Source organism: Filicampus tigris, chromosome 21, assembly GCF_054856515.1.
Source record: "Filicampus tigris isolate MCC_2025a chromosome 21, RoL_Ftig_1.0, whole genome shotgun sequence".
Taxonomy (NCBI): Eukaryota; Metazoa; Chordata; class Actinopteri; order Syngnathiformes; family Syngnathidae; genus Filicampus; species Filicampus tigris.
Genome location: NC_141237.1, coordinates 13,130,157 through 13,156,379, shown reverse-complemented (window position 1 = coordinate 13,156,379; position 26,223 = coordinate 13,130,157). Strand labels below are relative to the sequence as shown.

The 26,223-nt window shown below is 40.3% G+C and overlaps 2 protein-coding genes across 3 annotated transcripts in view; one reads left to right on the top strand and one right to left on the bottom strand.

Moving 5' to 3' along the window:
• Window positions 1-12,265, bottom strand: part of rttn (rotatin) — a 56,783-nt gene extending 44,518 nt beyond the window's left edge. For both annotated transcript variants that reach the window (XM_086020568.1, XM_086020567.1), the window contains exons 1-16: window positions 12,081-12,265; window positions 11,571-11,758; window positions 11,298-11,487; window positions 11,107-11,196; window positions 10,442-10,532; window positions 10,146-10,260; window positions 9,445-9,607; window positions 8,971-9,127; window positions 8,671-8,855; window positions 7,097-7,212; window positions 5,533-5,688; window positions 5,250-5,462; window positions 3,419-3,531; window positions 3,209-3,335; window positions 2,416-2,541; window positions 383-499 (exon numbers count right to left, since the gene is read on the bottom strand). In XM_086020568.1, coding sequence (XP_085876694.1) covers window positions 383-499; window positions 2,416-2,541; window positions 3,209-3,335; window positions 3,419-3,531; window positions 5,250-5,462; window positions 5,533-5,688; window positions 7,097-7,212; window positions 8,671-8,855; window positions 8,971-9,127; window positions 9,445-9,607; window positions 10,146-10,260; window positions 10,442-10,532; window positions 11,107-11,196; window positions 11,298-11,487; window positions 11,571-11,758; window positions 12,081-12,111 — 2,178 coding nt within the window. In that variant the 5' untranslated portion in view covers window positions 12,112-12,265. The remainder of the gene's footprint in view (window positions 1-382; window positions 500-2,415; window positions 2,542-3,208; window positions 3,336-3,418; window positions 3,532-5,249; window positions 5,463-5,532; window positions 5,689-7,096; window positions 7,213-8,670; window positions 8,856-8,970; window positions 9,128-9,444; window positions 9,608-10,145; window positions 10,261-10,441; window positions 10,533-11,106; window positions 11,197-11,297; window positions 11,488-11,570; window positions 11,759-12,080) is intronic.
• A 3,175-nt stretch (window positions 12,266-15,440) lies between these two features.
• On the top strand, window positions 15,441-23,880 carry socs6a (suppressor of cytokine signaling 6a). The gene is made up of 3 exons (XM_086021376.1): window positions 15,441-15,671; window positions 16,303-16,377; window positions 17,162-23,880. Exon 3 carries the CDS (start codon window positions 17,289-17,291, stop codon window positions 18,897-18,899), a length of 1,611 nt encoding a protein of 536 aa, XP_085877502.1. The 5' UTR covers window positions 15,441-15,671; window positions 16,303-16,377; window positions 17,162-17,288; the 3' UTR covers window positions 18,900-23,880.
• Window positions 23,881-26,223: the final 2,343 nt, after the last annotated feature.

The window sequence follows — 26,223 nt, the reverse complement described above, 5'->3', positions numbered from 1 at the left end:
TCCCCTTCAATTAAATCATGCTCGACAGCCTCGTCACAATCACATGCATATTTATAAGGAATTTTCAAGCTTTCTGCTGCCTGACATGGAACAATTAATAGCAGCATGCGCCCACCCCCTCCCCGCCTCACCCAAAAAGGAAACAATAAAACAGGACTATGTAAATGAGACAATAACTAAACATTGCACTCTGGCAGCTCAATAAACAGCCTTCGTTGGTCCATTAGTGCTACATTTACACTTTTGATCAGATATTTTCATTATGGGGGCACATCCAACACCCCCAACCCTCTTTCCCCATTAATATCAGACAATAAATTCTGAGCATTACACTGCTTTGTGAGCTGTGCAGTGCTCATACAATTTTTCAAGAGCACAAAACCTGTAATATGGCGATGACCCGGCAAAGTGCTGCAATGAATCTGTCCCAGCTTGATGTTGTCATCATCAATCGTCCCTTGAGCAGGAATAGTAGGATATCCTTGGCAGCGACATTTACCTGTAGATCACAGGTTAAGTGGTGGAGTGACATTTAGCACTGTGGATAAAGACAGCAGGTAATGCAAGTGACAGATTTTTAAATGTCTAACGCTACGTGGTGCTGGCAGTTTAACGGCCTTAATATAATGTTGGAGAGCTTTACTAGGCCCGTGATGCACATAACTGCCGCGCGGGCCTTTTTTTTTTTAATTACTATTTCTGCTCACAACCAGGACCTAAACTAACATCTCTAAAAAGTGATGGCTGGCCAGAGTCAATTTGCAACCGACGACCTTGCCCTAGGATCCTTAAAATGGCTAGAATTAACATTTTAAAGGGACACAGCGGGGTGTTACAATAGATAATTAGACTTAGTCCAGAGTTAAGTCATCTTCAAGGTCAGTGTTAAGCTAGTACATCGACAACTTGACTGTTATCGTTCACTTATTTGGCTCGCCCTTAGAATGAAATGCACGGAGCGTCTTGAAACGCGTGTAATGTAATGTAAAGCGCTCGTGTGGACATAAAATATGACTTCAAACAAAAGGTCCCTAAATGTGTGTGGCCTACCGTAGAAAACGCTGGCATTAAACACAATTGGGTCATTCATCTATCAAAAACAGTGTTCTTGAACTGAAATGGTAAATAGGATTTAAAGCGAAAGTCAACCCAAACATGTTTTTTTTCAAGAATATGTTCGATGTAAGCCCACTAGTTGACTAGTTGAAGGCATTCTGATAATTATGCCGTTTGTGGAATAAGAGTTAAGTTTTAACCATCTCTTTGGGCGGCCATTTTGTCACTTCTGTCGACTGAAAATGACATCACAACCACTCAGGGCTCAGATGACGACCAATCGTGACTCAGCTTCAGGAAACAGGTGAGCCGTGATTGCTCGTTACCTAAGCCCTGAGCGACTGTGATGTCATTTTCAGTCGACAGAAGTGACAAAATGGCCGCCCCCAGAGATGACTAAAAAGGGGTGGATTTTGCTGCTTACCTCATATTCCACAAACATAATATTAATCAGATTGCCGTGTTTCAACTCGTGGGCCTGCTGGGAACATATTCTTGAAAATAATGTGTTTGGGTTGATTTCACTTTTAAGCGTGAAGAAAGTTGGATGACTTTGGTGGCAATTGCTGCATTCGAATAATATAGGAACAACAGTACCGCGGCTGAAATATACTTTAAACACCAATAGTATTCCTGTGCTCGTACAAGAATTGTTTAAAAGACGTTTAGGGGAGGAATCTTAAAAGTGTGCAAATTTAATTTTTGCTCTACGTTCTCTCAGCCACTTTCCTTCAGATGTTGTTTGAAATGTTAGTCAGCGCTCACTAAAGGAACACAAACGGATTTTACAGATTTTTTTTGGGCTGAGGTGCCTCAGGAATATTTGCGCTGAGCAAAAAAATAAAATGTGTGCTTGCTTTGATACACTACAATAATCCCTAAAAGACAAAAGGTAAGACATAAATTGTGACTGTTAGCAAAGAATGTACTGATATGACTTTTGGCCGCAGTTAACTCAGCCATCCTCATGTTGCTATTGTTCAAAACAAACAAAATTCTTGCATCGAAATTGCAAAACAATTCCTGAAATGTTGGAGAAAATCGCTTGAAAAGTGTGAATGGTCGAATGCCAACCGTTATAATCTGAATTTGCTCATATTAAAGGCACCTTAAAACCAAGTCCATATTGTTATTTTCTGTTTAAATAACTCATCATCGCATAATATACATTAGTTTAAAATTGTGACAGTAGAACTCTGAATGAGTAGGTTGCTTGCATTGATACGTAGATGTGTTCCATGTAATTGTGAAAGTTTAGGAAAGAGCTGGTCAAACCACTCAACGCTCTTGGCCTTAAAATGAGTTGCTGCAGGCATATATAAAAGACTACATTGAAAAGACAGAGATATATTTGCCCACCTTCTCTGCAGAATCCTGGAGGCCAAAGGCGCTTATTTCATACAGCACCTTGTGGTGTAGAAGGAAGTTGACTCCGCTGCAGAGTCCTGATTCTTGTCGCGACATATTCTGAATGCCGAGGCACTCCTGTGGGTAGTGCAAATAAACACCATACAACTGCAACTTTATTTGTTTTAAAAACACTCAATAAAGCATGTTATTATTTATGAGTGGTAGGCAAAGTTAACGTGTAGTGCACGCAAGTAACGGCATCTTTTTTTTTTTTTTTTGCCATGACCGCTCATTTAAAGCGGAAGTGAATCCAAACATATTTTTTTTAAAGAATATGTTCGATGCAGGCCCACTGGTTGAAACATGGCATTCTCATTAATATTGCGTTTGTGGAAAATTAGTTAAGCAGCAAAATCCACCCCTTTTTAGCCATTTCAGGGGGCGGCCATTTTGTCACTACCGTCGACTGAAAATGACATCACAACTGCTCAGGGCTCAGGTAACGACCAATCACGGCTCAGCTTTAGAAAACAGGTCAGCCGTGATTGGTCGTTACCTGAGCCCTGAGCAGTTGTGATGTCATTTTCAGTCGACAGAAGTGACAAAATGGCCGCCCCCAGAGATGGTTAAAAACGGGTGGATTAACTCTTATTCCACAGGCACAATATTTATCAGAATGCCATGTTTCAACTATTGGGTTTGCATAGAACATATTCTGGAAAAAATATGTTTGGGTTGACTTCGACTTTAAACACTGCCTGCCTGTCTGTCTGTCCGTCTGATAAGACACCATTGCTCTGACCTTGACGACAGCTAATGCGCACGTGTAGGTTTCTATCTTGACGGGCAGCAATGGATGAGACAGCAGCTTGAGGAGGAGTTTCTGACTCTCCGTCTGGAGGACTGGACTGGGCTGATCAAACTTCCACCTGATGGCAAACCACATCATTTCAAAAGACTATTAATTTGATTGAAGCACATGCGGTGATTAACGTAATAATCTTAAACTCACAAATAGGAACAGAAATGAATGCATTCCTTGACGAGCGGCAAGTGTTCATGAAATGGAAGGCCTTCGATCGCCTGTTCCGCCACCTCCAGTAGCTCCGGCCAGTTCTTCTCTCCCTTAATAAAGAAATCATGTGTTAGCTTGAATTGGAGTGGCTGGACGTTAACCTTCCATCTATCCATTTTCTGTAGTCCTGATCCTTACTGGGTGAGAAGCGTGGAACACACAGAAAGGGGGAAAGCCACATTTTTAGTCAAACCTTTAAAGGGGAGGTCAACCCAAACAAATTTCTTTCAAGAATACGTTTTATGCAGGCCCACTAGTTGAAACAAGGCATTCTTATAAATATTGCGTTTGTGGAATAAGAGTTGATCTACCTGTTTTTAGCCATCTCTGTGGGCGGCCATCTTGTCACTTTTGTCAACTGAAAATGACATCACATTTGCTCTGGGCTCAGGTAACGACCAATCACAGCTCACACTGAAGCTGAGCCATGATTGGTCGTTACCTGAGCCCTGAGTAGTTGTGGTGTCATTTTCAGTCGACAGAAGTGACAAAATGGCCACCCCCAGAGATGACTAAAAACGGGTGGATTAACTCTTATTCCACAAACGCAATATTTATCAGAATGCCATGTTTCAATTAGTGCGCCTGCATAGAACATATTCTTTAAAAAAAATGTGTTTGGGTTGATTTCCACTTTAAAGTTAAACACTTCAAAAGTGGTACAATTTGTAGAGTTTTTTTTTTTTTTCCCAATTTTCTTTTTTAACATTTTCTTAAGTCATTCACTGCCAGACATTTTCATACGCTACTTTACCCTAACGTTTGAAAACATTTGAATAAAATATAAATACGTTCCTGGGGTTGTCAATGGCAGTGAATGAGTTAAGCTCGTTTTCTATTCTGTGAAAGTGGAAAAGTGTGATGATAACCATTGGAAACATATAAATTCATTTCCCAAGGATGTGCTACGTTGAACATACAATTATAGTGGTGCCTTGGCTTATGAGTTTAATTCATTATATCAATTCTCCCCGATGAAATGAATTGAAATTCTGTTCATCTTGGATGTGTGTCTTTCAAGAGATGAAACAGAGAGTGACGTCAAGGCTGAAGCTGCTTGGCCCACCTTGGCAGGTTGCGTGTGACTGCCTCGGCATGAGTTTTGGCCTAAGTGTAGCTCCTTGAGAGTGTACTCATTTCAGATTTGTGTGTTTGACTTTTGTCCCGATTCAACAAAGTGTATTGGACACTGTAGCTCTCCTTATTTTTTCCACACACACAACCAAGCAGCGGCATATATGTGAAGCTCATTTGTAACTCAAATGCACACAACACAAAGCAAAAAATAAAATAAAAAATAAAAATCAACCAAGCTGCTTTGTTAATTCTCAAATTGGGCCACTTGTATCAAGATACCACACAGTCTATAAAATATATATGGTGCTGTTTTTAAGCCACCCAGCATCTCAAATTGATTCAGCAATACATATAAAAAGCCACAGGGTGACAATATCATTCTGTTAACACCTTCTGGTTCCTCAATATGCCTGTCTTTAAAAAGTGAGTCATTGCGCTTTATTTTATTTAACAGTAGCTAATTTCTCTGTACAATTATATAACAGTTAAGAAAAATGTTAAACATAAAACATTGCCAGTACATGTAGTAAAGCAGCCAGGAAATTAAGTTACTTAATAGTATTCTTGATGGCAACATTTATTTTGGAACTTTAACCAGCATCAGAGAATGGATTGTGTTTGAATTGAATGTAAAACTGTCAAAGTCCCGCCAGTGTATCGGTGTGTTCATTTCACTACATGCGCATCATACCTCATTCTGTATCTCCTTGAGGAAGCTGCAAGTGGATTCCATCCACTGAGCAGCACGGGTCACCCTCCTGTAGAGCTCATGTCTGTCAGAGTTTAACTGCTCCAAGTAGGCCACTGCAGTCTCTTGCATGCTGGGTAGCGCCATTCCAAATGACTTGTCCAGGCACAGGTGAAAAATCGCTGTTACTGCATTCTCTGGGACATTACCACTAGCCTGCGAGATGAAGCATGGAATATTATTATTAAGAAATCAACCATTTTCAGAGTTAGGTTAACACACACACCTTTTCAAGGGGAAGTATGGTCTGCAGGAATTTAATGATGAAGACTGCCGAGCCTGTGTATGCAACTCTGTGGTGAACTTGAGAACCGATGCTATTGTCCTGGTGGTAACTCAGTACTTCTGCTAGTAAGTCCAAGCATGTTTGCAGCTTCTCCTTCTATAATACACAGAGGCAAGAATGTCGTTGTCACTTCACACACAATGCAAAGACAGTGGCTGACAGCCAAGGGAAATACTTGCTCAATGCAGACATGAGAAACTGAATGTAAGAGAGGATTTGGGTGTTATTTTTGGACAAAATACAGATGCATCCATCTCACAATGAAGAAACCAGAGCAGTCTATTCTCAGACACTTTGTTCTGTTAGCAACAGTGATTGGTTAATACCAGTAGGGGGCAGTAAGTGTCCTGTTTATTCTTTGGCTGGTTAACTAAGACAAGCGCATTCCCAACGGACAAAAAACCCAAGGTCTGCCACACAAAACTGCTCTCCACATAAATATGACAAAACAGGCCACAAGACGTTGAATGGCATGTATTAAACAGCAGAGGGCCTGAGGGCCCTCCTGCTTGACAAGTGTACAGTATGAGCCCAACAGCAGAGGAACAGAAGCATAAACGGTGGATGAAAATATGGTTCTGAGGCAAAAACAACAACAAAAATACATGTGTATTATACAACTTTTCTTGGCATTTTAAAAATGGAAAAACAAATCTATCCATTCATCCATTTTCTACAGTGGGTCACAAGGAGCGAAAATCCATCCCCAGCTGACTTCTGGCGGGCGCACTACATGCTAACCATATTTATCAAATGGTATTTTGGGTTTCATATTGTTTTGTTTTGAAAATTCACGTGGCTCCATTGCATCCAAATCTTGAGAGAAATCCCATTATATCATACCTGTCAACGTGTACGTTTTCCCCGTATTTTATACGTTTTTTTGATCATCTCAAATTGTGTACGGCGTATAACAATTTTTGGAAAGGAAAAAAAAAAAATCAATTAAAAACTCCCTTTTTGTTAGACCGATCTCGTCTTGCCCATTTTGGCTCTAATCCGGAGCGTCCGTTAGCGATTCCGAGTGCAGACTTCGGCCGACTTTCACGTCAAGTCCCAACCCCCCATGCCCCCCGTTGAGCGATTATATATAGAAATATCCGTTCCGTTTCCCCCACCTCTGTGTAAGATTAAAAATAGATACTATGTAATATTATATGCAGAAATGTACGGGCAAATTACAACTTTTGTAAGATTCAGCACAGCTCAGGGTTGACAGGTATGTTATATCAACACTATGTACACTGTGTAAAGCCAAAATGGCAACTGAAATCCTTTGGCTCACAGAACATTAGTTGCAAAATGGAATGTTGTGTAGCATTCAGTATTTCATTCTGCCTAATCACACGCATCAAATCCGCACTGACTCTTGAGTAGCGTATGCCTACGTGTTTGTGGCAAATTGCCTGGAGGCAAAACCCAGTAGGCCGGCCCCTCCCCCGTTCAAGTAAGGCACATCCATTCATCTGCATGAGAGGCTGTCACAAGCTGTGTTTTGACTTGCCAGCTCCATCCCCACCAGGCTGCGATCGTCCCAGACCAGTTCGCAAATGCTGTCCCCGAGCAGGAGGACGGTGTCGAACAGCAGCTCCAGAACACGACAGAACACATGTGAACCATCTGCGAAATGCAAGAGAATGAGAAGGATTTTGGGGACAAGTCAATGGTGGATTATTTAAAAAAAAAAAAAAAAACTCTTTTCCAAAATGCTATAGATCGATTTTGCTGACAATTATTTACCCAGAACTGCACATTTCACACTCCAGCACTCTCCTTTTTTGGGGCGCTCTGAATAACCGAATAGCACATTTGAACAACGCTCTGAGTTTCCAAGCAGCCGGAGTGCAGCAGTGTGCGCTCAGAGTATATTTCTGAACGCATCCCTAATCGGCAGCAAACAAGTTCCGGTTGGATTCAAAACTTCCGCTTCTAACTACAGTAAAGTTTTAGTTGAACTTTTTAGTTTAAAATGGCTTACCTTAACTAGAATCCCACGCCACATTGTGGCCAAAGTTCTAATCTTAGTTGCTTATTTGCACCTTTTGGTGCTGTAAATATAAAATATATGTACAAATCCTTGCTGTGGCAGAAGCCACATGATAAACTATCGATACATCGCACATCAGTCGACTACTTCTTCTTCTACTTTCTGTTGGCAGTTGGCAATACAGTACTTATGGTGCATTGCCGCCTGTTTCTGTAGCAAGCTAAAGACCTGTGGTGGCCACCTTCTTTAGCATGCCAAAGAAGACTTTGGCTTTGATGAGGAGGCAGCCTTTGTTAACTGCAGTGTCTGACAGGCGTCTCTTGGCCTCTGAGGTGAAGATACACAACTGTTTACTCTCCATCTTCTTGGCTCACAATGATGCAGTCATAGCATGCTAAAGACCTGTGGTGGCCACCTCCTTTAGCATGGCCACCACCGGTAATGCACCTGTGCCAAATCAAAACATATTGGGGAGTGTGTGGCTTCATCATTGTTACAATATATATATTATATATTGTGTTTTAGAACAATACTTAACCATATAGATACTGTGTAAGATTATATACAGAAAATGTACGGGCAAATTACAACTTGGCCCGTACCTGGAGGTACCTCTGGGTGAAATAGCAAAAGCTTGAGGTGAAAATGTCGCGAGCTGTACGTATTGCATCGGATACATTCAAGTGATTCTTTTGATCCCAATAAATTCAGGTCCTCTTCCAATTGTCATTTGTTGCGATGGTGCGGTCCAAGTTGGGTTTGAACGCATCATGTGGCGGACCTGTTGTGATAATCAACTGCACATGGAACGAAGACAAATAAACACTATCATCATGTTTTTCGGACTATAAGTCGTTCCAGAGTATACGTCGCATTTTGTGGGGAAATTTACACTTTACAAAAACCAAGATCAAGGTGCTGGGGCAAGTGAGAGGGAGGAGCGAAGGAAATGTAGCACAGCAAAAAGTGTGTACTAATTTGAATAGCCTGGCAGGATCTACTGAGCTCTTTTGCCATTTATTTCATTTTTGCAAAGAGCTCCTCATTTGGATATCGAGAAGAGTGTGAGTATGTGGAACACAAACACTCACCTGTCTTAAGCAGCGGTATGACATGCTCCAGGGTGGCAACAGTGAACTGAGCTAAAGTGAGCTGCTGCAACCGCATCTCTGGATCATCTTCCAGACCCTGGTCAGGTAGCGCCAATCGGCCCACATCTGCAGGAGGTGTCTGGCTGGCTGTCTGGGCTGCGACTGCACTTCTGTGTGAGCTGCCACTAAATGAACAAAAAAAATGGGAGAGAAGCCTTAGCCACTCGAGTATAAAGACAGACGTCTGAGATGTTAGGGGATCATGAAAGTCAACACACAATTGAATATCAAGACGCATACCTGTTAGAACCTGCATCTCCATCTTGGCCATCTCCCCTGACCCTCTGACCTGTTCCCCCGACCACTGTTGGCCGAGGAGAGCACTCTGGGGAAGAAGCCTGCGAACGCTGGGTCGCCTGTGCTTCCTGGGAGTAGGAGGAGTTCTGGGACACAGTATCTAAATAGCCAAAGCAAAGAAAATCACATTTATAACAGACGACTATTTTTTCTCTCTCTCTAAAGATAAACCATTTTAATGCGGCAGATTTGATTAAGTGAATGCTGAATAAAGTACTGTACCGGCACTTCCTGAAATAGTGAGCTCCACTCTAATAAACGGAGTGGTGGTTCAAGTGGGAGGGGAGGAGTGGGCCATTTCTCCATATTTTCTTTTATTAAATGATTCTAAATCTCAGCTTGTTGCCACATTCCTTTAACTTGAACATCAGAATTGAATTCATGCAAAAGACGCAAAATGCTGTCACATTAACTCACAGGCGCCACCTCCTTGCTTGGCAGAGTGGAAGCTCGGATCTCGATGAAAGCGCAGCCTCTGCCTCAGCCCCACGCAAAGCTGCCTCAGGCAGGAGAGCGCCTGCAAGTGGAGGTAACGTGCCTCACCTTTACCCGACCCCAGCCTCAGAAGGGACAGAAGAGTCTGAAGACAGGAAAAGACATCGTCAGAGAAGGCAATATATAATGACGTGAATGATTGAGGTTATATGTGTGAATTCGCGTGGGTGAGTGCATTTTCTTGTTGGCTCTAAGATGAGGTCGTGCACTATTGGTCTTCAAAAACAAGGGTAAAAATCTGATATGGAGAAAATCTGTAATAAAGGTCAATATATAAAAAGAGCAAATGAAGTTGAATTATTGACGATGCAATTTAGTCCCGTAAATCGAAGCTAAAAAATACGTGAAGAAACTGTCTTTTTAACGATTAGACTTCAGCCAGAAAGTTCCCTTGCACCGGTATTGCTTGAAAAATTGATTTTATATTATAGCTGGAAAGGTGTAGAAATGTGCTTTGTCATACTCAGAGGCGTTTCCAGTTTTTGGGGTACCTTACTGAATAACATGAGAGGGGCAAAGCTCAGGACTGCATCTCATTAAGATTATGCAGGTGGCTACAGAGTGTATTTTTGGGAATGGGCCAGCGCTTTATGTTTCACCCAGAGCGACTCAAGAGTGCACACCTTTGCAATATTGGGCCTCTGGAGGAAGATCTCAGCAGGGAAATCCTGCATGATGACATCACACAGTAGCTCACACGTGGACCGCACCAAGTTGGGGTTGCTGCTTCTTAAAGAACTTTTTGAAAAGAAATGAATTTGAAAAAGTTGAATCAATCAATAATCCGAAATGTCTAACTGTATAGAAAACAAACTACATTCATTATTGGAGTAAATTAATTAATCATGCCTAATGCAGAAATTCATTTATTAGGCCTATATTATCATATAAGAAATACTGTACATAGATTGCATCTCACCTTTCATTGGAAGATAGAATGTGTCTGTCAGTGTTTGTCAAAGTCAGCCACGGAAACAAAGAGAACTTCAAGCACTTCACAGCCTCATGCACTGTAAAAAAAAAGAGGTGGATGAAATAACAATGCAACATAATGGGGAATATAATTAATATACAGTACAGAGGAATCTCCAAAGTTGAACCACACAAAAGTGATACAATTCAGGGTTCAGCCACAAAAACATCTAGAAATTAGGCCTGGAACCTCAAACATTTGAAAATGCCGTGACACTACAGCACAGTGAGCATTGAAAAGATTAATTTTGAAATTATTTTGCTTTTCTTTGACTTGTTTGTGAGAGCAAAGTGTGATGCTAACCACAGAAGGTGACAGTATCACACTGCCAAGCCCCCTGTCTTCAAAGTAGTATTGTTTTACTTTATTTTAGTATCATTTACTTTTAGTACACAACGGTTGACTTGTCTTTACAACTGCATGAATGAAAGTCAGGAATGTAAAAAAATAAAAATAAATCCCTTAACATCCTTTTCCATATTTGTTTTGAAGTCACGACAACTGTTTAATAGTATCAAAAATAACATATTAACATATTTATAACTGATTCTGTTCAACTTTGGAGGTTCTATTGTATGATGCATTGTGCAATGGAAAGTAAAAATCAGTGCCTGCAGTCTTCAGCGGAGGTACATCCACATGGTTGAGCATGCTCTTCTGAAAATAACCCCGATCAGGAAGAAGCTCATCGGATGCTAAATCTGTGGTTATTTCAGAGGTGACACCACGTAGGATATTCATAAATCAATCTTTATCATTATTGAAAAGATTTCACAAACTATTTGTTGTAGCTTTGCAGCACCTGTTGGAGATTTATTATGGAGTCCATGCGTGTAGACTGTGGTGCAACAGGGGATTAGCTCAGGCAGCTGAAACAGCTGGTCCAGGGTTGCATCAATGACAGCTCGAAGTCTCGGTTCCACGTTAGCAGACAGTTGGGAGAGGAAATCCTCCGCCTCTACATCTCTCAGCATCTGGGCTGCACTTGGATGCTTAAAAAAAGGACAAAATAATGAAAGAAACAAGAAACAATGATGAAATGAATACAGAAGACATGACCTGCTCTGTTATCTACCTTGGATAAAGTCAAGAGTAAATCCAGAACTTCTTCTTTCATGGGCACCTCCGGGAAATTGAACCATTCCAGGAGATACACAAACAACATCTTTTCTTGAACAATGTCTGGGATGGAAATCAGGGAGTGCTTCAGTTTACACAGGATGCTCTTCAATGCCCGAACTCGTATCTCGACCAAAGAGTGGCCTGTTGGTCACAAAAGTAAAACATTCCATTTGTAAAGAAACATCAAGTTCTTGTAGTTGCATTTTGACCTCAATAGCAGATAAAAGTTGTGCATTTATGAGTTTTGCTGCCTTAGATAACTCTACTGGATTAGCCAGACGAACGCGTTTAAGTATGTTTCAAGTACACATACGAGTAAACGGTATAACATGACATACAACATGATAAATAAACAAAGAAAACAATGTTTTGTTTTGTTTTATAGTTTGACAGGAGGCAACGATCACTGCATGGTGAAAAACAGCTCACCGAGCAACCTTTCTCCAGCTAACCATTAGCCTACCTATTTTCTTGATAATGCCAGATAATTCCATATTGCGTGGTCACTGCTTTTCTAGTTGTTCAAACCAAGCCTTATCCAAGCCAAGATGCGGTCCAATCGTGTAGTTTAGTGAGTGGACGTCTGCGTCTGCGAGGGTCACAAAGACAGCTACCCGGGTTTGTTTTCAACATCCGCGCCAGCGTCACTCCACTTCCGGGATAGGGTGGGGATGCGTTCATGGCCTTCAAATGTGTAGGAGAAAAAACTAGCAAATCTCGTTTGCTAAACATGTTTTTTTAGGTACAACTGGGGAAAGAAATGAGATCAAATTCAAAAAGTCAGCATTTACAAAGCTCTTAATGGATCTTAATAACAATAATTCCAAAACATTGTGTGACCATTGTGAAGTTATTTTTCAATTCCTTAATAATCATCATATTTATGGTTAAAAAATAGCTAGAAATTTGAACGTCATTTAATTAAATCATTGCCGCACTACAGTATTAGTAGTAGAAGGGTGAATTTACGTTTCATTCTGACTGACACTTTCGACCATATTAATCCTAATCATCGACTAGGCCTACCAATGTATTTTCATTTGAAAGGTCCTCCACAAACGCTTATGCACATTAGGCCTATGCACATTATTGCACATGATGTTACACTTCAGATGAGATGTGAGTTTTATGATTTGACAAGGTGATAATTAATAAAATTGGCTGCATGTATCACATGTTTGATGCTCACCTTGATTTTGTTTTTATTCACCTTGATTTTGTTTTAATTTTTATTTTTTAAGGGGGTTTAAAAGTGCACGATACTTTCCTTTTCATTCAAGATTACCTGATTTAAAACAGTTGTTCTTCAGGCATGGATATTCACATTAAAAGGGTGATTCTAAATAATGAATGGGTGAGTTTTAAATAAAATAAGGCCAGGGTGTACATCCTAAATACCACCGGCTGTCATTTCACAGTCCTTCCTTGTGCAGTGTCAGTGGTCCTGCCTTGGACCCGGAGTGTTGACAATCCTTCTGTTCCAGCCCTCCACTACAGTGCCAAAGGTAAGAGACGCTGCGGAGGAAGCCCGCAACACTTAGTGAAAAGAATCAAACGAAAAGCAAGTGCTAGGTATTTTGTAAAATAAATAAATAAAATAGATAAATAAATACTGCCTTATGGTTTCTATAATGACAAAGGTATCTAATAAAAATGAAAGTCTTAATTCTTAAGTTTTACCTCCACAAGTATGTTTTGTTCTTTCTCTCATTTGTTTTTGTGTGATGCCACAACAGAATGGTACCAGTGATGGAAAAGAAGAAAACGTATGATGTTAGCTATAGAACAGGTTATGGAATTGCCGCGACATAGGAAAGTGTCTGGTTGCTCAGTAAAATATTTTCAATGCAATTAATTAGATACGGTATCAATTATGAGCAGATGTTAAATAAATCCCAGCAATACTGTACCTACAATATAAATTGTCACATGACAAGTATCACGGTGTATGACAGTTAAAATGTTGCCTGCATTGTACAGTTAATAAAGGTTTAATGAGAGCAACAGTTTGAGTCTAACTGATAAATTCACTTAACCTTATTTCTATGGGAATATTTGTTTGGAAAAGGAGCAACTTGGATGTCAATCAACATCATAAAACAGAGTGGGTTTGACTTGCAAAGCTACACTGTATTGATTTTTTGGGGGGGGAGAAACAATGTATACAGGATTGTGTCAAGTTGCATTCTGTTTGACTGTCTGGCTTCCAGTATCAAGTGGAGTAAACTTTGTTTGTCAGGTCTAATTTGGCTTGTAAAAACAGGCTCATGTGTTGTGGTGTCCTTGACGCATCATTTCAGAGCTGCCATCCCTCCTTCCCGCTTCTTCTTGCCTTCCTCCACTATCACTTTCCCTCGTGTGCCAGCATATCACGAAAAGGTAGCCTGATCAAGCCTAATAAGGCCCAGTAATTAGAGTGCTCGCAGAGAGCCTGTCTGCCTATAGCAGCCCCAAGCAGGGTGGGGAAGGACTGCCATACACTTGACAGCATGGAAAAAAAACAATCTGATGTTCAGCAGAAACCAAATTAGTCTGGCAGTGGTAAACATCATCCCCTTTAAAAACAATACTGACACTAATTAGGCAACCAACGTTTAGTTTGCTCTATCAACTTGTAGTTGGAGAGTCAACTTGATCTTTTTCAGAATACAAATTAAAAGGTCCTGTAAGCACAAGTCACCATACTGGATCAGACTCATAAACCACAAATAAGAAAGTTTACTCATTAGTGAATAGGCTATTTGGACACCGAATATTTTAGAGCAATTATTTTTCTCATCTAGCTTCCTTGGATACATTGTCCTGTCACAATGCGATCACATCGAAACCACCACTCTGGTCACAGTTTGTTTTAAAAAGAAATTAGTTGCAGTGCCATGTTTTCGCTACATCAGTTTCCCCAAACTTTTTCAGCTCAAGTCCCAAATGAGAAAAGTACTCAAATATATAATGCTGTATAAAACTTGACATATACTATATGAAATATTGACAAACAATACAGAAGACATTAATTTACCACAAAAAAACTTTAGCAAACTATGATAATTACAGATTAATAGTGGATTGATTATCGTTTATCACACGAAATAGACAATATTTATAAGAAAAAGTAAAATACATTTTAAAATAAAATGAAATGAAGAGATACCATTGTTCTGCATAATTCATATGTTTAACGTTGTAGGAAAAAGTAATAATCATATCTAGTCATATCTCGTCTCCATGTTCTATATACATTTGTGACTATTTTGTTATTACAATTGTAAGTTATTCATATAATATATACTAAAGGGAAAACCCCCCACTATTAAAGCATTTGTCAAGTCAAATTTTTATTGAATTTATCAATATTTATCAACCAAATAAATCCATCCATTCAAGTTCTATAGTGCATATCCTGACTCGATTATAGGTAGGACTAAAGTAGAGAAAACACACTATTTCTATTGTTGCACAGAGATAATAAAAATAATAATTTGTCAACATCTGCACAATATAATATGTGCGAAAGTACATAATATCCATGAACATTCCACCTTTTCACCGATATACAGTGAATGTATTAATTTTAATTTCATTACACAAATCATTCCTTTTGGTTCAACAATTATTTAAATCTGTCACGCTTGGCTCAGTGTTTTTAATAAAGAGCGATTTGCTGTTTGTTGTTGTTTTTTCCTAGACACAACATATGTTTGCACCAGTCTCTTTATGTTCACTGTTTTTATTGGATAGGACTATATTTGATAGGCATCTATCTATATTTTGTAGAAGTAGAATGTTTTTATTTTTCAAACTGTGCACCAATTTAATGAAGCGTTTGTGTGCGTGCTGGCTCCATCCCAATGTGCCGCCTGCCTCAACTCAACAGGCAACAAAGGAAGAGGCCGGGAGCTCCTCAAGTGTGCTAACCTAGTCAGTCAGAAAGGTGTCACCTTATTGTGTCATGGTATTGGAGAATATATCACCGCACCTTTTTTCCCCAGACGTACTAACCCTGGACATGTAAACGCTGATGCTATTGCCGTGGACAGGGAAGCGGAAGAACTGCAAGGTAATGTTATATTGTTGTCTGATTTCGACAACAAGCGTGAAGGAAACTAGCTGATTGGCTTAGGTTGGTAGGACGCTAACGTTAGCTTAGGTATCTTTCGTCAGCTAACAAAGGTGGAAGAGCGGTCCTTTATTTCAAATCGGGATGTATTTGTTGTTCTCGTGAGCTTAACTGGCGGGGTAAAGGTTTATTCCACACGGGGATGTTTTACAATGCGACTGGTTAGGATTAATTTACATTGAGAGGAGCAAATGTGCTAACTAACAATGTAGCGCGTCGTAGTAGCACATCTGGCAGTTTTCATATGTTCTACTGACACGCAATATCCAAGAAACAACCAGTATTTTTGTCGAGTGATCATTGAAGGTTGTTCTAATGTTTGCTATTGTCATCTTAGATCGGGACAATGTTGTAAAATGCTAACTTTCATGTATAAGTTTAAGACATGCCTCTAAATGTGTAGGCCCGTGCTAGGCTAGGTCAGGACAAAACCTTGATTCTGTTTCCATAATGAGATCAGCCAAGGAGGAGCAGGTTATATAAACCACTAGTTATTAACTCGCTGGTAATAACATGGCTGGTAAAACGAGAAGTGTTTGTAGAGTGGTAACAAGCTTTCTTTTTTTCATAGCATCAAATGAAAGGTGCTGGAAGTGGAACTTCACCCATTCAGTCAAGTCGAGTCACATTTTCTCTGCTCATAATGGTGAGTAATCGGTCTGCAGCTGTCTTATTAGCACCTTTTTTGGTCTGTTTTTATCTTGTCGTGTGCATGTGTGTGTGTGCGCGCGCTGTAATTTAATCTATCACCATCATGAATGCACCCAAAATTGTGAGAATTGTCTTTCAAACCACTTCATGGCAAATTGCTGAGTATTTGAATCTAATTTATTGAATCTGTAAATTTCATGTTTAAAGACTTACGTTACAGTGCAAACAAATATTGTAATTTGAGTGTTTGGAAATGCCGTGTGTGCAGGTGTTAAACAGTCATTGAATTAAATCTAGTCAGCAATGGTATTTAAATGACATAGAATTGCTAAGTACTTGAACTCTTTACTTTTTGCAAGTCTAAATATTTTAGTTGGAGTGTTTAGAAATGTCAGCACTCAATGCCATTGTGGTAGAATATAAATGGAATATTTTGCAATCAACAATAATTGATACCCACACCCTGCTCTAAACCTGTTCTAAAATACGGTTGTGTTTTATACAGGCCACAAAAACTTCCATAACATGACTCAGCAAACTATCTGTGAAATAAACATTATCCAATCTATAGCTCTCTTCGCACACTTGCATACACAATAACAATATAGCCATCACATTTATACAGAAGCAGATTGTTCGGTTTATAATTAAGTTACTCGGGTGAAAACAATGCTGTCGCTCCCTTAAACTTAATTTGTCTGCACATACGTATAGATTGTGGTTGTTTCTAATCGTGCTGTGTGTACGTTTGTTTTTGTTTTTGTTTTCACTTTCTGAAGGGTTTGGCGGCTCTGCTGTATGCATGACTTATGTGCGACCTGATGGGAGGATACTGTGGCTAGTACTTTCATCAGGATACAAGGAGAGACATCTCATGCCCCCCTCCTTGGCGGCGGGCCAATCAGAATGAAGAAGATCAGCCTTAAGACCATCCGGAAGTCGCTGAGCATAAAGGGCAAAGAGGACGGCGACTTTGTCATGCTCCAGCAGGCACCCGTGGCCGTAGAGTTCTCAAAGGACGAGTCCCTTTTTGGCGGCTGCTACACCAAAGACCTTTCTGTGTGTGATCTGGGTGGCGAGGAAGACAAAGGTGGGCAGAGTAAGAGCCGCTCAAAGAGCGAAGGCCTGATGGGATCACTGAAGAGAAGGCTGTCCGCCAAGCAGAAGGCAAAGAGCAAAACCGGGTCCTCAGCCATTGGCTCGACGCACGATGAGGACACCTTCTCCTCCTCTTCTGTGCCCATCACCTTCAACGAGGTGAAAGCCCAGAGACCCCTAAGGTCTGCGTCGCTACGGAGTCACCACTATAGCCCCTCGCCATGGCCCCTGCGACCGGTCAACTCTGACGAAGCTTGTATAAAAATGGAGGTCAAAGTTAAAGCCATGGTCCACTCTCCTGGCCCCAGCCCCAATTTAAATGGCATCCGAAAGGAATTCAGTGACTTTCAGATGGACGGGCTGTTTCAGGACCAACCCGAATCCTTAAAAACCCTCCAGCAGCCGCAAAACGGTGAGCTGCATCTAAATATTGACGACAATGACGTGCCTGTGGTGCTGGGGTTGACGCCCCAAGACTACATTCAGTACACAATGCCTTTAGATGAGGGAATGTACCCAGAAGGGTCCCACTCCTTCTGTCTGGACAGCGCGTCTCCTATGGAGGTGGCGGCCGAGGCGGACGCCGGGTCCCCGCTGATGGCTCAGGAACAGGAGGAGCATGAAATGGTTGGCGCTTTGCCTCCAGATCTTTTCATGGACACCTCAGTTAATAGTCTTCTTCTCGGTTCTGCCGGCGTCATGCTTCAAAGCTCGAGAGGAGAGGGCCCGCCTCCCCTCTCGCCCCTCCTGCCTCCCATGAGCGGTAACGGTCGTTTTCCCAGGACGTTCTCTGGCTTCGGCTCCTCGGACAGCCAAGTTGCCGAGAGAGTTCGACACCACCTCAACTTTGATCCAAATTCGGCTCCCGGAGTCAGCCGAGTGTACGACTCCGTCCAAAGCAGCGGGCCCATGGTGGTGACCAGCCTGACCGAGGAGCTGAAGAAGCTGGCGAGGCAGGGCTGGTACTGGGGCCCCATCACACGCTGGGAGGCGGAGGAAAAGCTCATCAACTTGGCCGATGGCTCCTTTTTGGTCCGAGACAGCTCGGACGACAGGTACCTGCTCAGCCTGAGTTTCAGGTCACAGGGCAAAACCCTCCACACCCGGATCGAACACTCCAACGGACGCTTCAGCTTTTACGAGCAGCCGGACGTGGAAGGACACACGTCAATTGTGGACCTCATTGAACACTCGATAAAAGACTCGGAGAACGGTGCTTTTTGCTATTCCAGATCCCGCTTACCGGGATCTGCAACCTACCCCGTCAGACTCACCAACCCCGTGTCTCGGTTTATGCAAGTGCGCTCCCTGCAGTACCTTTGTCGTTTTGTCATTAGACAATACACAAGGATAGACCTTATCCAGAAACTGCCCTTACCTAACAAGATGAAAGATTACCTACAGGAGAAGCACTACTGACATACACACACACAGGACAGTGGTGGCTATTTTGCACTTTTTACGTTCAGTGAGGTGTACAGTGGTCTCTCGTTTATCGTGGGGCTTATGGAATAAAAGTTAGCCGCTAAAGGTGAACTCCGCGAAGTTGAGTTAATTTTATTTTCCTACCCTTCTGAACCGCTTGTTACACTTAAAAGGGGAAGTCAAGCTAAGCATAGTGTATTTTTTTTTCAAGATGAAACAAGGCGTTCTGATACATATTGCGTTTGTGAAATTGCGTTTTTAGCTATCTCCGCTATGTCACTTCTGTGACATCACAGTTGCTCAGGGCTTAGATAACGACCAATCATGGCTCAGTTTTAGGAGACAGGTGAGCTGTCATTGGTCATTTAGCTGAGCCCTGAGAAACTTTGATGTCTTTTTAAGTCAATAGAAGTGACAAAATGGCCGCCCCCCGAGATAGCAAAAAAAAGGTGGATTTTGCTGCTTAACTCATATTAGATTAGACAATATGAATCAGAATGCCTTGTTTCAACTAGTGGGCTTGCATAGAACATATTATTGAAAAAAATTATGTTTGGGACGACTTCCCCTTTAAAGTAGAAGTCAACCCCCAAATTTTCTTGACAGTAATATGTTCTATGTGCCTCCACTAGTCGGAACACGGCATGCTGATTAATATTGCGTTTGTGGAATATGCTATCCATCTCAGGGGGCGGCCATTTTGTCACTTTCTTTCGACTGAAAATGACATCACAGTTGCTCAGGGAACGACTAAACATGGCTCACCTGTTTCCAGGCCTGAGCAACTGGAATGTTATTTTCAGTCCACAGATGTACAAAAATGGGTGGATTTGACAGCTTAACCCATATTCCACAAACGTAATATTAATAACCTGTTTAGACTAGTGGGGCTACGTCGAACATAATAATGTAAAGACATTTTTTGGTTTGACTTCCTCTTTAAATATAATGAAGAAGAAGCACTTCCACTGGAAGTAGTCTAGGCAACTAACTTTTGTTTTGCACAACAAATATTTAAAAGGTGCATTAACCAAGAAGGATTGTACGTTTGGCTACAATGCAACATGGGGTACTAGTTAAGGTAAGCCATTTTTGAGATAAAAAGAAATACTTTAACATAGTTTTTAGCCTACATTTCTTCGTCCTTGACCCCTGCTGGGTTGCACAGCACGTTGGAAAGTTTCATTTCGACCGCTCAGAGCATTGTTGAAATGTGCCGTTCGCTTATTTAGTGTGCACCAAAAACAGTGTGCTGGTGCGCGCTCCAACTGGGGACACAGTGCGCCGGTGTGTTAGGCAGTCCAGATGGAAACAGTTCAAGCACGACCTGCTGATTGGTTTAAAACATAAACTGCGTTCGGGAAGCGTGCTCTGCTCTCTGAGTAGTGCATGGGCGTCGGATTTCCGAACACGCCCCTAGTGTCAACAGTCGTTGACTTTCCAAGTCTGACTTTCCAAGGAAGAAAAATAGCAAGAGCACCTGCAAAATAGTGAGTTAAAACTACAATAGATGAAAATCTAATCACAAATGAAAACCCGCGATAAGAGTGAAGCGGCAATAACCGAACTGCGAAGTAGCGAGGGAACACTGTACACGACGTTTACACACACCTAACCCGTGATTCGACGTGATTCCTTCTACTTGGAGGTCAACCCCACACGCTAACTGCTACAATAAGTTATCCCACTTGCACAATGAAACGCTGAAACGAGGCCTACATAAAATCCCAAATGAAAGGCAACTAGTGCATTGATATGTATTGTTAAAATGAAGTTGGTGAAATAAAGATTTCACATTGATGTTTTTTGGGCTTAAAAAACACCTGCAATACCTCTCAAACCGATAAGTTGTGAGCATCATTTTTCTAGTTCATCACAATACATGTTTATTAGCAGTCATTCGTGTGAAAACAACTTTTCATGTTATCATGCATTGATTGTTGAAGGAGACTCCTTGCAAATGCAATTTATTCGCCAGATGTTTTCCTGTCATTATTTAATCCCAACATAAGTCACGATGTGAAAAAGGTGACCTATTACAAATGTTGTCCACTGTGTGTCAACTGGCAAACGCTTTGGTTTTGAGGTCGAACCTGAGAAAGCACAAAGCTAAACAAGCGTATACTTGGAGATCTGACGGTTACTCATTCATTGCAAATATAAATGCCGCATGACTATGAAACAATCTTTTCATTTTTTTAATGTATAAAATTCTGCAACGACGTGCAAGTAGCCACGGTTTGCGGCTGTCCAAAATTGAGACATTTGAAAGGATTTGGTCATGCACATTTGAGCTTTAAATTAACCTCTGGTTATATAGAGCCATTCTATATTATGCAAGTCTAACGGTACTGATGATGCTGGATTATTATTATTATTTTTTTCCATGTTGTGCTGTTTTTGGAAATGGCATTGTGTTAAATTTGTGCTCTACAAATAATTGGGACCTATTTTGCTTAATAGTGATTTATCAATATTTGTTCATCTAAATCAAGTTCCTAGCAATGATGAGGCACATTTATATTCTTACTTTCCATAACATCAGCTCATCCCTGATTGGTGTTCTGATATAGTCGACCGCAATTTAGGACTTTACAAATATGGATCTCTTTCAACATAAATGGTAGCTCAAGATCATTTAGAACTATACTACCAGTTGAAAGTTTGGACACAGTTTTTCAGTCAATAGCAAGAGAAAGTATACGCATGTAGTGTGTTTTGCTATTTGTTTGTTGAAAATCTAGTTGAGCATAATAGGTCCCATTTTAAAGTATTTTTTGTTGAAAGGAGAAGTCAACCCAATATTTTTCTTTATAATAATATGTTCTAGTCTAAACACAACATTTTGACTAATATTTTGTTTGTGGAATATGAGTTAGGTAGAAAAATTCACCCATTTTTGTCCATCTCATGGGCCGGCAATTTTGTCATTTGCTGTCAACTGAAAATTACATCATAGTTGCCCAGGGTTCAGGTAACAACCAATCACGGCTCAGCTTCAGAAAACAGGTGAGCTGTGATTGGTTGTTACCTGAGCAACTGTGATGTCATTTTCAGTCGACAGCGAGTGACAAAATGGCCGCCTCTTGGATGGCTAAAAACAGGTGGATTTTGCTGCTTAACTCATATTCCACAAACGCAATATTAATCAGAATGCCGTGTATAAACTACTGAAGGAGCATAAAATATATTATTTTAAAGACAATTTTGGGTTTGACTTCTCTTTTAGGAATACTTCACAGCAGCTAGAGTGAAGTACTTCACTGCTATTTTTAAGTCTGCTCATTTGCGATGTTGTGAATACTTCAACGGTTGACCTCAATGAGATAAGATGTCACAATGGATTTCGCCACATGACGTAAACCCAACTAAAGCTTTGATGTGTTATAAACAGGTCATCTAAGAACCTAATAGCAGACCTGTCGTCACTTGACCTGAATCTGTATGCAGTGACTCCTGTGTCTTAAAGTCTGACCTAGATCAAATGGATTCCCAAAATGGTGTGAGGTCTGTGTGAAAGGATTTGGGAAATCCATGGTTGGCATGATGTCAAGCTCTCAGCTCATGACAATTCCATTACAGTTGCATGGCTTCATTAGAACTGAGTTTCCCCAAAACAAAAATAAAAAAACTCAAAATACAGCAGTTCCTGCGGGGAAAAGGGAAAAGCACACACTTCATTACAAAAGTGCTTTAAACGGATTACTTGATAGGGAATTCTGGTTCTGCCGGTTTTGACATTAGCGGCCGAGCATTTGGAGACGGTCCCTCATACAATGATAATAGCGTGTTGGTTTTAGCTAGCTGGAAATGTTAATGTCTGAGAAATGAGGAACTTTGAATGATGTTGCATGTGAAAGGTAGCGTTTTAAAGCATTTGCCTTGTATAGGAAGGAAGGATCTCGCTTCTGCTAACCGTTTTTTCTTTTCCGATCTGTAGTTTTTCTTTTTGTGACATTTACCATATTGGGGGAATTGCGCTACACGAAAAGCAGTGTGTTGCTTGTTTGGAATAGATTTAGGAAAACAATCTACGTTGACGAATTCTTTTGCACCTGGATACTCTCATGTGACATCCTGCCAAGAATTGTCCTTCACAGTCGCACGGTAGTCGCTATTTCTTCATGTACGCGTTTGGTTAACTATATACTGTATTGAGTTTGGTGTCATACAATACGTGCGGAACATGAAGGGGAAGGCACCAGCATCCTGTCCAGATAGGCGGATCATGAATGTGGATGTAAAATGTGAAAGTAAGATGTTTTTGATAACAATGTTCTTTCAATTGTATTTCTGTTTTGATTTGGTTGTCACATGATTGACGAGCGGGAACCCTTTTCGTAAAGTGTTGCTGCTGTGATCGCCCCCTCATTGATTAAGCTTTGACACCTTTAGTGTGTGATTCCAGATGTTGATGCCTGTGCAGGCTGCTGTTCCGCACTTAACAAGTGTCCCGTATTTTCTGTGCATCCTGATGAATGAAGGTGATCGTTTACAACGTTTTTTTTTCTTTTTTTTTTTCTTTTTTGGAAATGCCCGTCCCTTGTCTATGTTTTGCTGACGTCCATCAAATATATTGGTACAAGACTTTGTCATGTGTTCTACACATTTGTGCTGCTTACGGTAAAACGATTGCCTTTCTTGTATTTAATAACGGGGGAACTAGAATGTCGCAAATATTGATGTATGTACACACGATGGTGTGTTGTCATTTTGGGAGAGCAACGCAGGTTTGGAATTTGTTAAAAAGTATAGTTTACTTCAAAAGAGCATCAGTAGTGATTAGTAAACACTCTCTAGAATTACTAGTTCAAACCAGTTTACATTGGTTGTCAACTTTCCAAAGTAGACAGACTTTTGTAATTTCTTTTGTTAATCAGCAGTGATTTATTGCACATTTTGGATACAGTTGGTAAGAGTTTTTGTATCTGCCAATTATAAATTATAAATAAAAAAAACTATATTCTAAAAAGTATTGTTTTGGTTTCCAGTATTTTTATTTTGTTATTGTTCATACTAAGAGTTCTCACAAAAGCAGAAACTGGACAGGTAGCACTCTTACTATTAACATGAGTTCCCTACAAAAGTACTATTAGGGTCACACTGGACAGAAAAAAAATGTGAAAAAAGTTATAATGGTGCAGGAATGAACAAAGTTAATGTCAGCATTCCCATATTTATCATCTGCAATATGGTAATACTATTCTTGTAGATTTTAATGTTTTTTAGAGTTTTCCATTATTACTTTTATTTTTAATTGATACATTATTTTAATTTATATTAAATTATGAGTTTGTTATTTAGTTTTTCATTTTTATTTAGTTTGTTTTTACAGTGTGGCCACAAATGTCCTCTTTAGACCTTTTTCACACCATTATGTATTCTACTAATGGGAGAGTATAGGGAAGTTTTATCCAGAAACATAAAGGAAAAAATGGGGAATTCTAAGAAATCCAAAAATGCTTTCCCCCATTTTATTTAACATCACAACTATATTTCCATATACATATCATCCATCCTTAACACATTCACTGCCATTGACTAATTTACACGTATTATCACAGTCCAGCCCGTCAATCCCAGGACCTTATTTATCTTTTTCTCAAATTTTTTCAAACTTTATGGTAAAAGAGGGTCTGAAAATGTCTGGCAGTGAATGAGTTAACATTGGTTATCAATATTGTGCCGCTAATTTGCACTGTTTGTCCCCTAATTTTTGCATTTCCACACAAATGGAGGGCATCATTAGCAACTCTTGGGTTCATGCGGTCGCTACCCTGATCATGTCAGGTTTTGACTTGGATGTGCTGAAAACACCATATGCATGGCGATGAGGAAGGCAGCCTTTGTTAACTGCAGTGTCTGACAGGCCTCTCCTGGCATCTGAGGTGAAGATACACAACTGTTTACTCTCCCTCTGCCTGGCTCGCAATGATTTATTCATAGCACACTGGTAGTCGTATGTCATATGGAGATGCCTTTGCCCCTCCCTTCAATGAAAACACCCTTCTCTGCATTGCACTTTTAATTTTCAAATTTAACACAAAGCAAGTTCAAGTTTCAATCTCAGGTTTAGTCAGAAAATATGATGATGAATGACGTCAATTTTCCAGATGTCATGTTCAAGGTTGTGCTGTTGCCATTAAAAAAAAAGTAATGACACTGATCAATTACTGCCAACCCATACAATCCATTGTAACTAAAATGTTCAAATACTTTATACGCTTTGACACAACATATGGTGACGCTAGAGTCTCATTCCTTTGAATGTGAGTCCGCTAACATTGTGTATCACCTGCTGTACATCCAGTATTCTCTTAACTCTTGGAATAATTTTGGCTAAAATGTAATCCTTAGATCGCTGATGTGCAATTTAAATGCAGGGGGGGAACACAATTTTTCATCAGTGCTACTCGGGGGGCGACGCCCGACCATGCACATACTAACCAGATGTATGACAACAATGCAATTTTAAGTATGGATAAAATACTTGAATACGTGCTTGTAAGATATTTTATATCTCATCATACAAAACCCCCCCAAAAAAACCACTATCCTAACCCAACAAGAAAGGATTTGAAGCAAATAACAAAATAACCACATATTGTGATACATCTCCCAGTGCAAGGGGCTTTCTTGCATAAAAACTGCCATTCAAGAATGGCACAAAACAACCGAACAAGAAACCAACCAAGTGCATAAACTAATTTTGGACAGTTTTTCCACAAAATCAACCCATTCAAAATTGTAACATTGAGGTGCTACGTTTGTCTTGCATATCCTTCCAAACCCGCAAAAAAATGTTAGGCCTTCTTATGTTATAGTATGGGGCAGTATAAGATCTGGTGTAAATGTGGTGTAAGCAACTAAGCCATGTCTGTCATCTAGTGGTGAACGGTGATATCAAAATTTAAATCAATGCATATTTGCAGTTCGGCAGCAGTGTGTATTCACATATTTTTTTCTTGCACCCGCAAACTGTATTTTTGCATTTTTTCTTTTGTTTTTTTTCCCAATATTCTAAAATACTTTGGGTTTTCTGGAGTTTTTTTGTGTATCCATTTACGCCCCATTTTTCGTGGAAAACATATAATGAATGTTTATCAGCATTTTTGGGTTTGAATTTTTTTTTACCCTCAAAAAATGTAATTTTTTTTCCTTTGGGGGAGTTATGGGATTAATCAAGGGGCCACTCAGTGTGGTATGTCATTTCCTGCAGAAATTCTTTTGTAACCTTGGCCAGATCTGTGCCTTGCCACAATTCAGTCTCTGATTACCTTGGACAGTTCCTTCGACCTCATTATTTTCATTTTCCCTG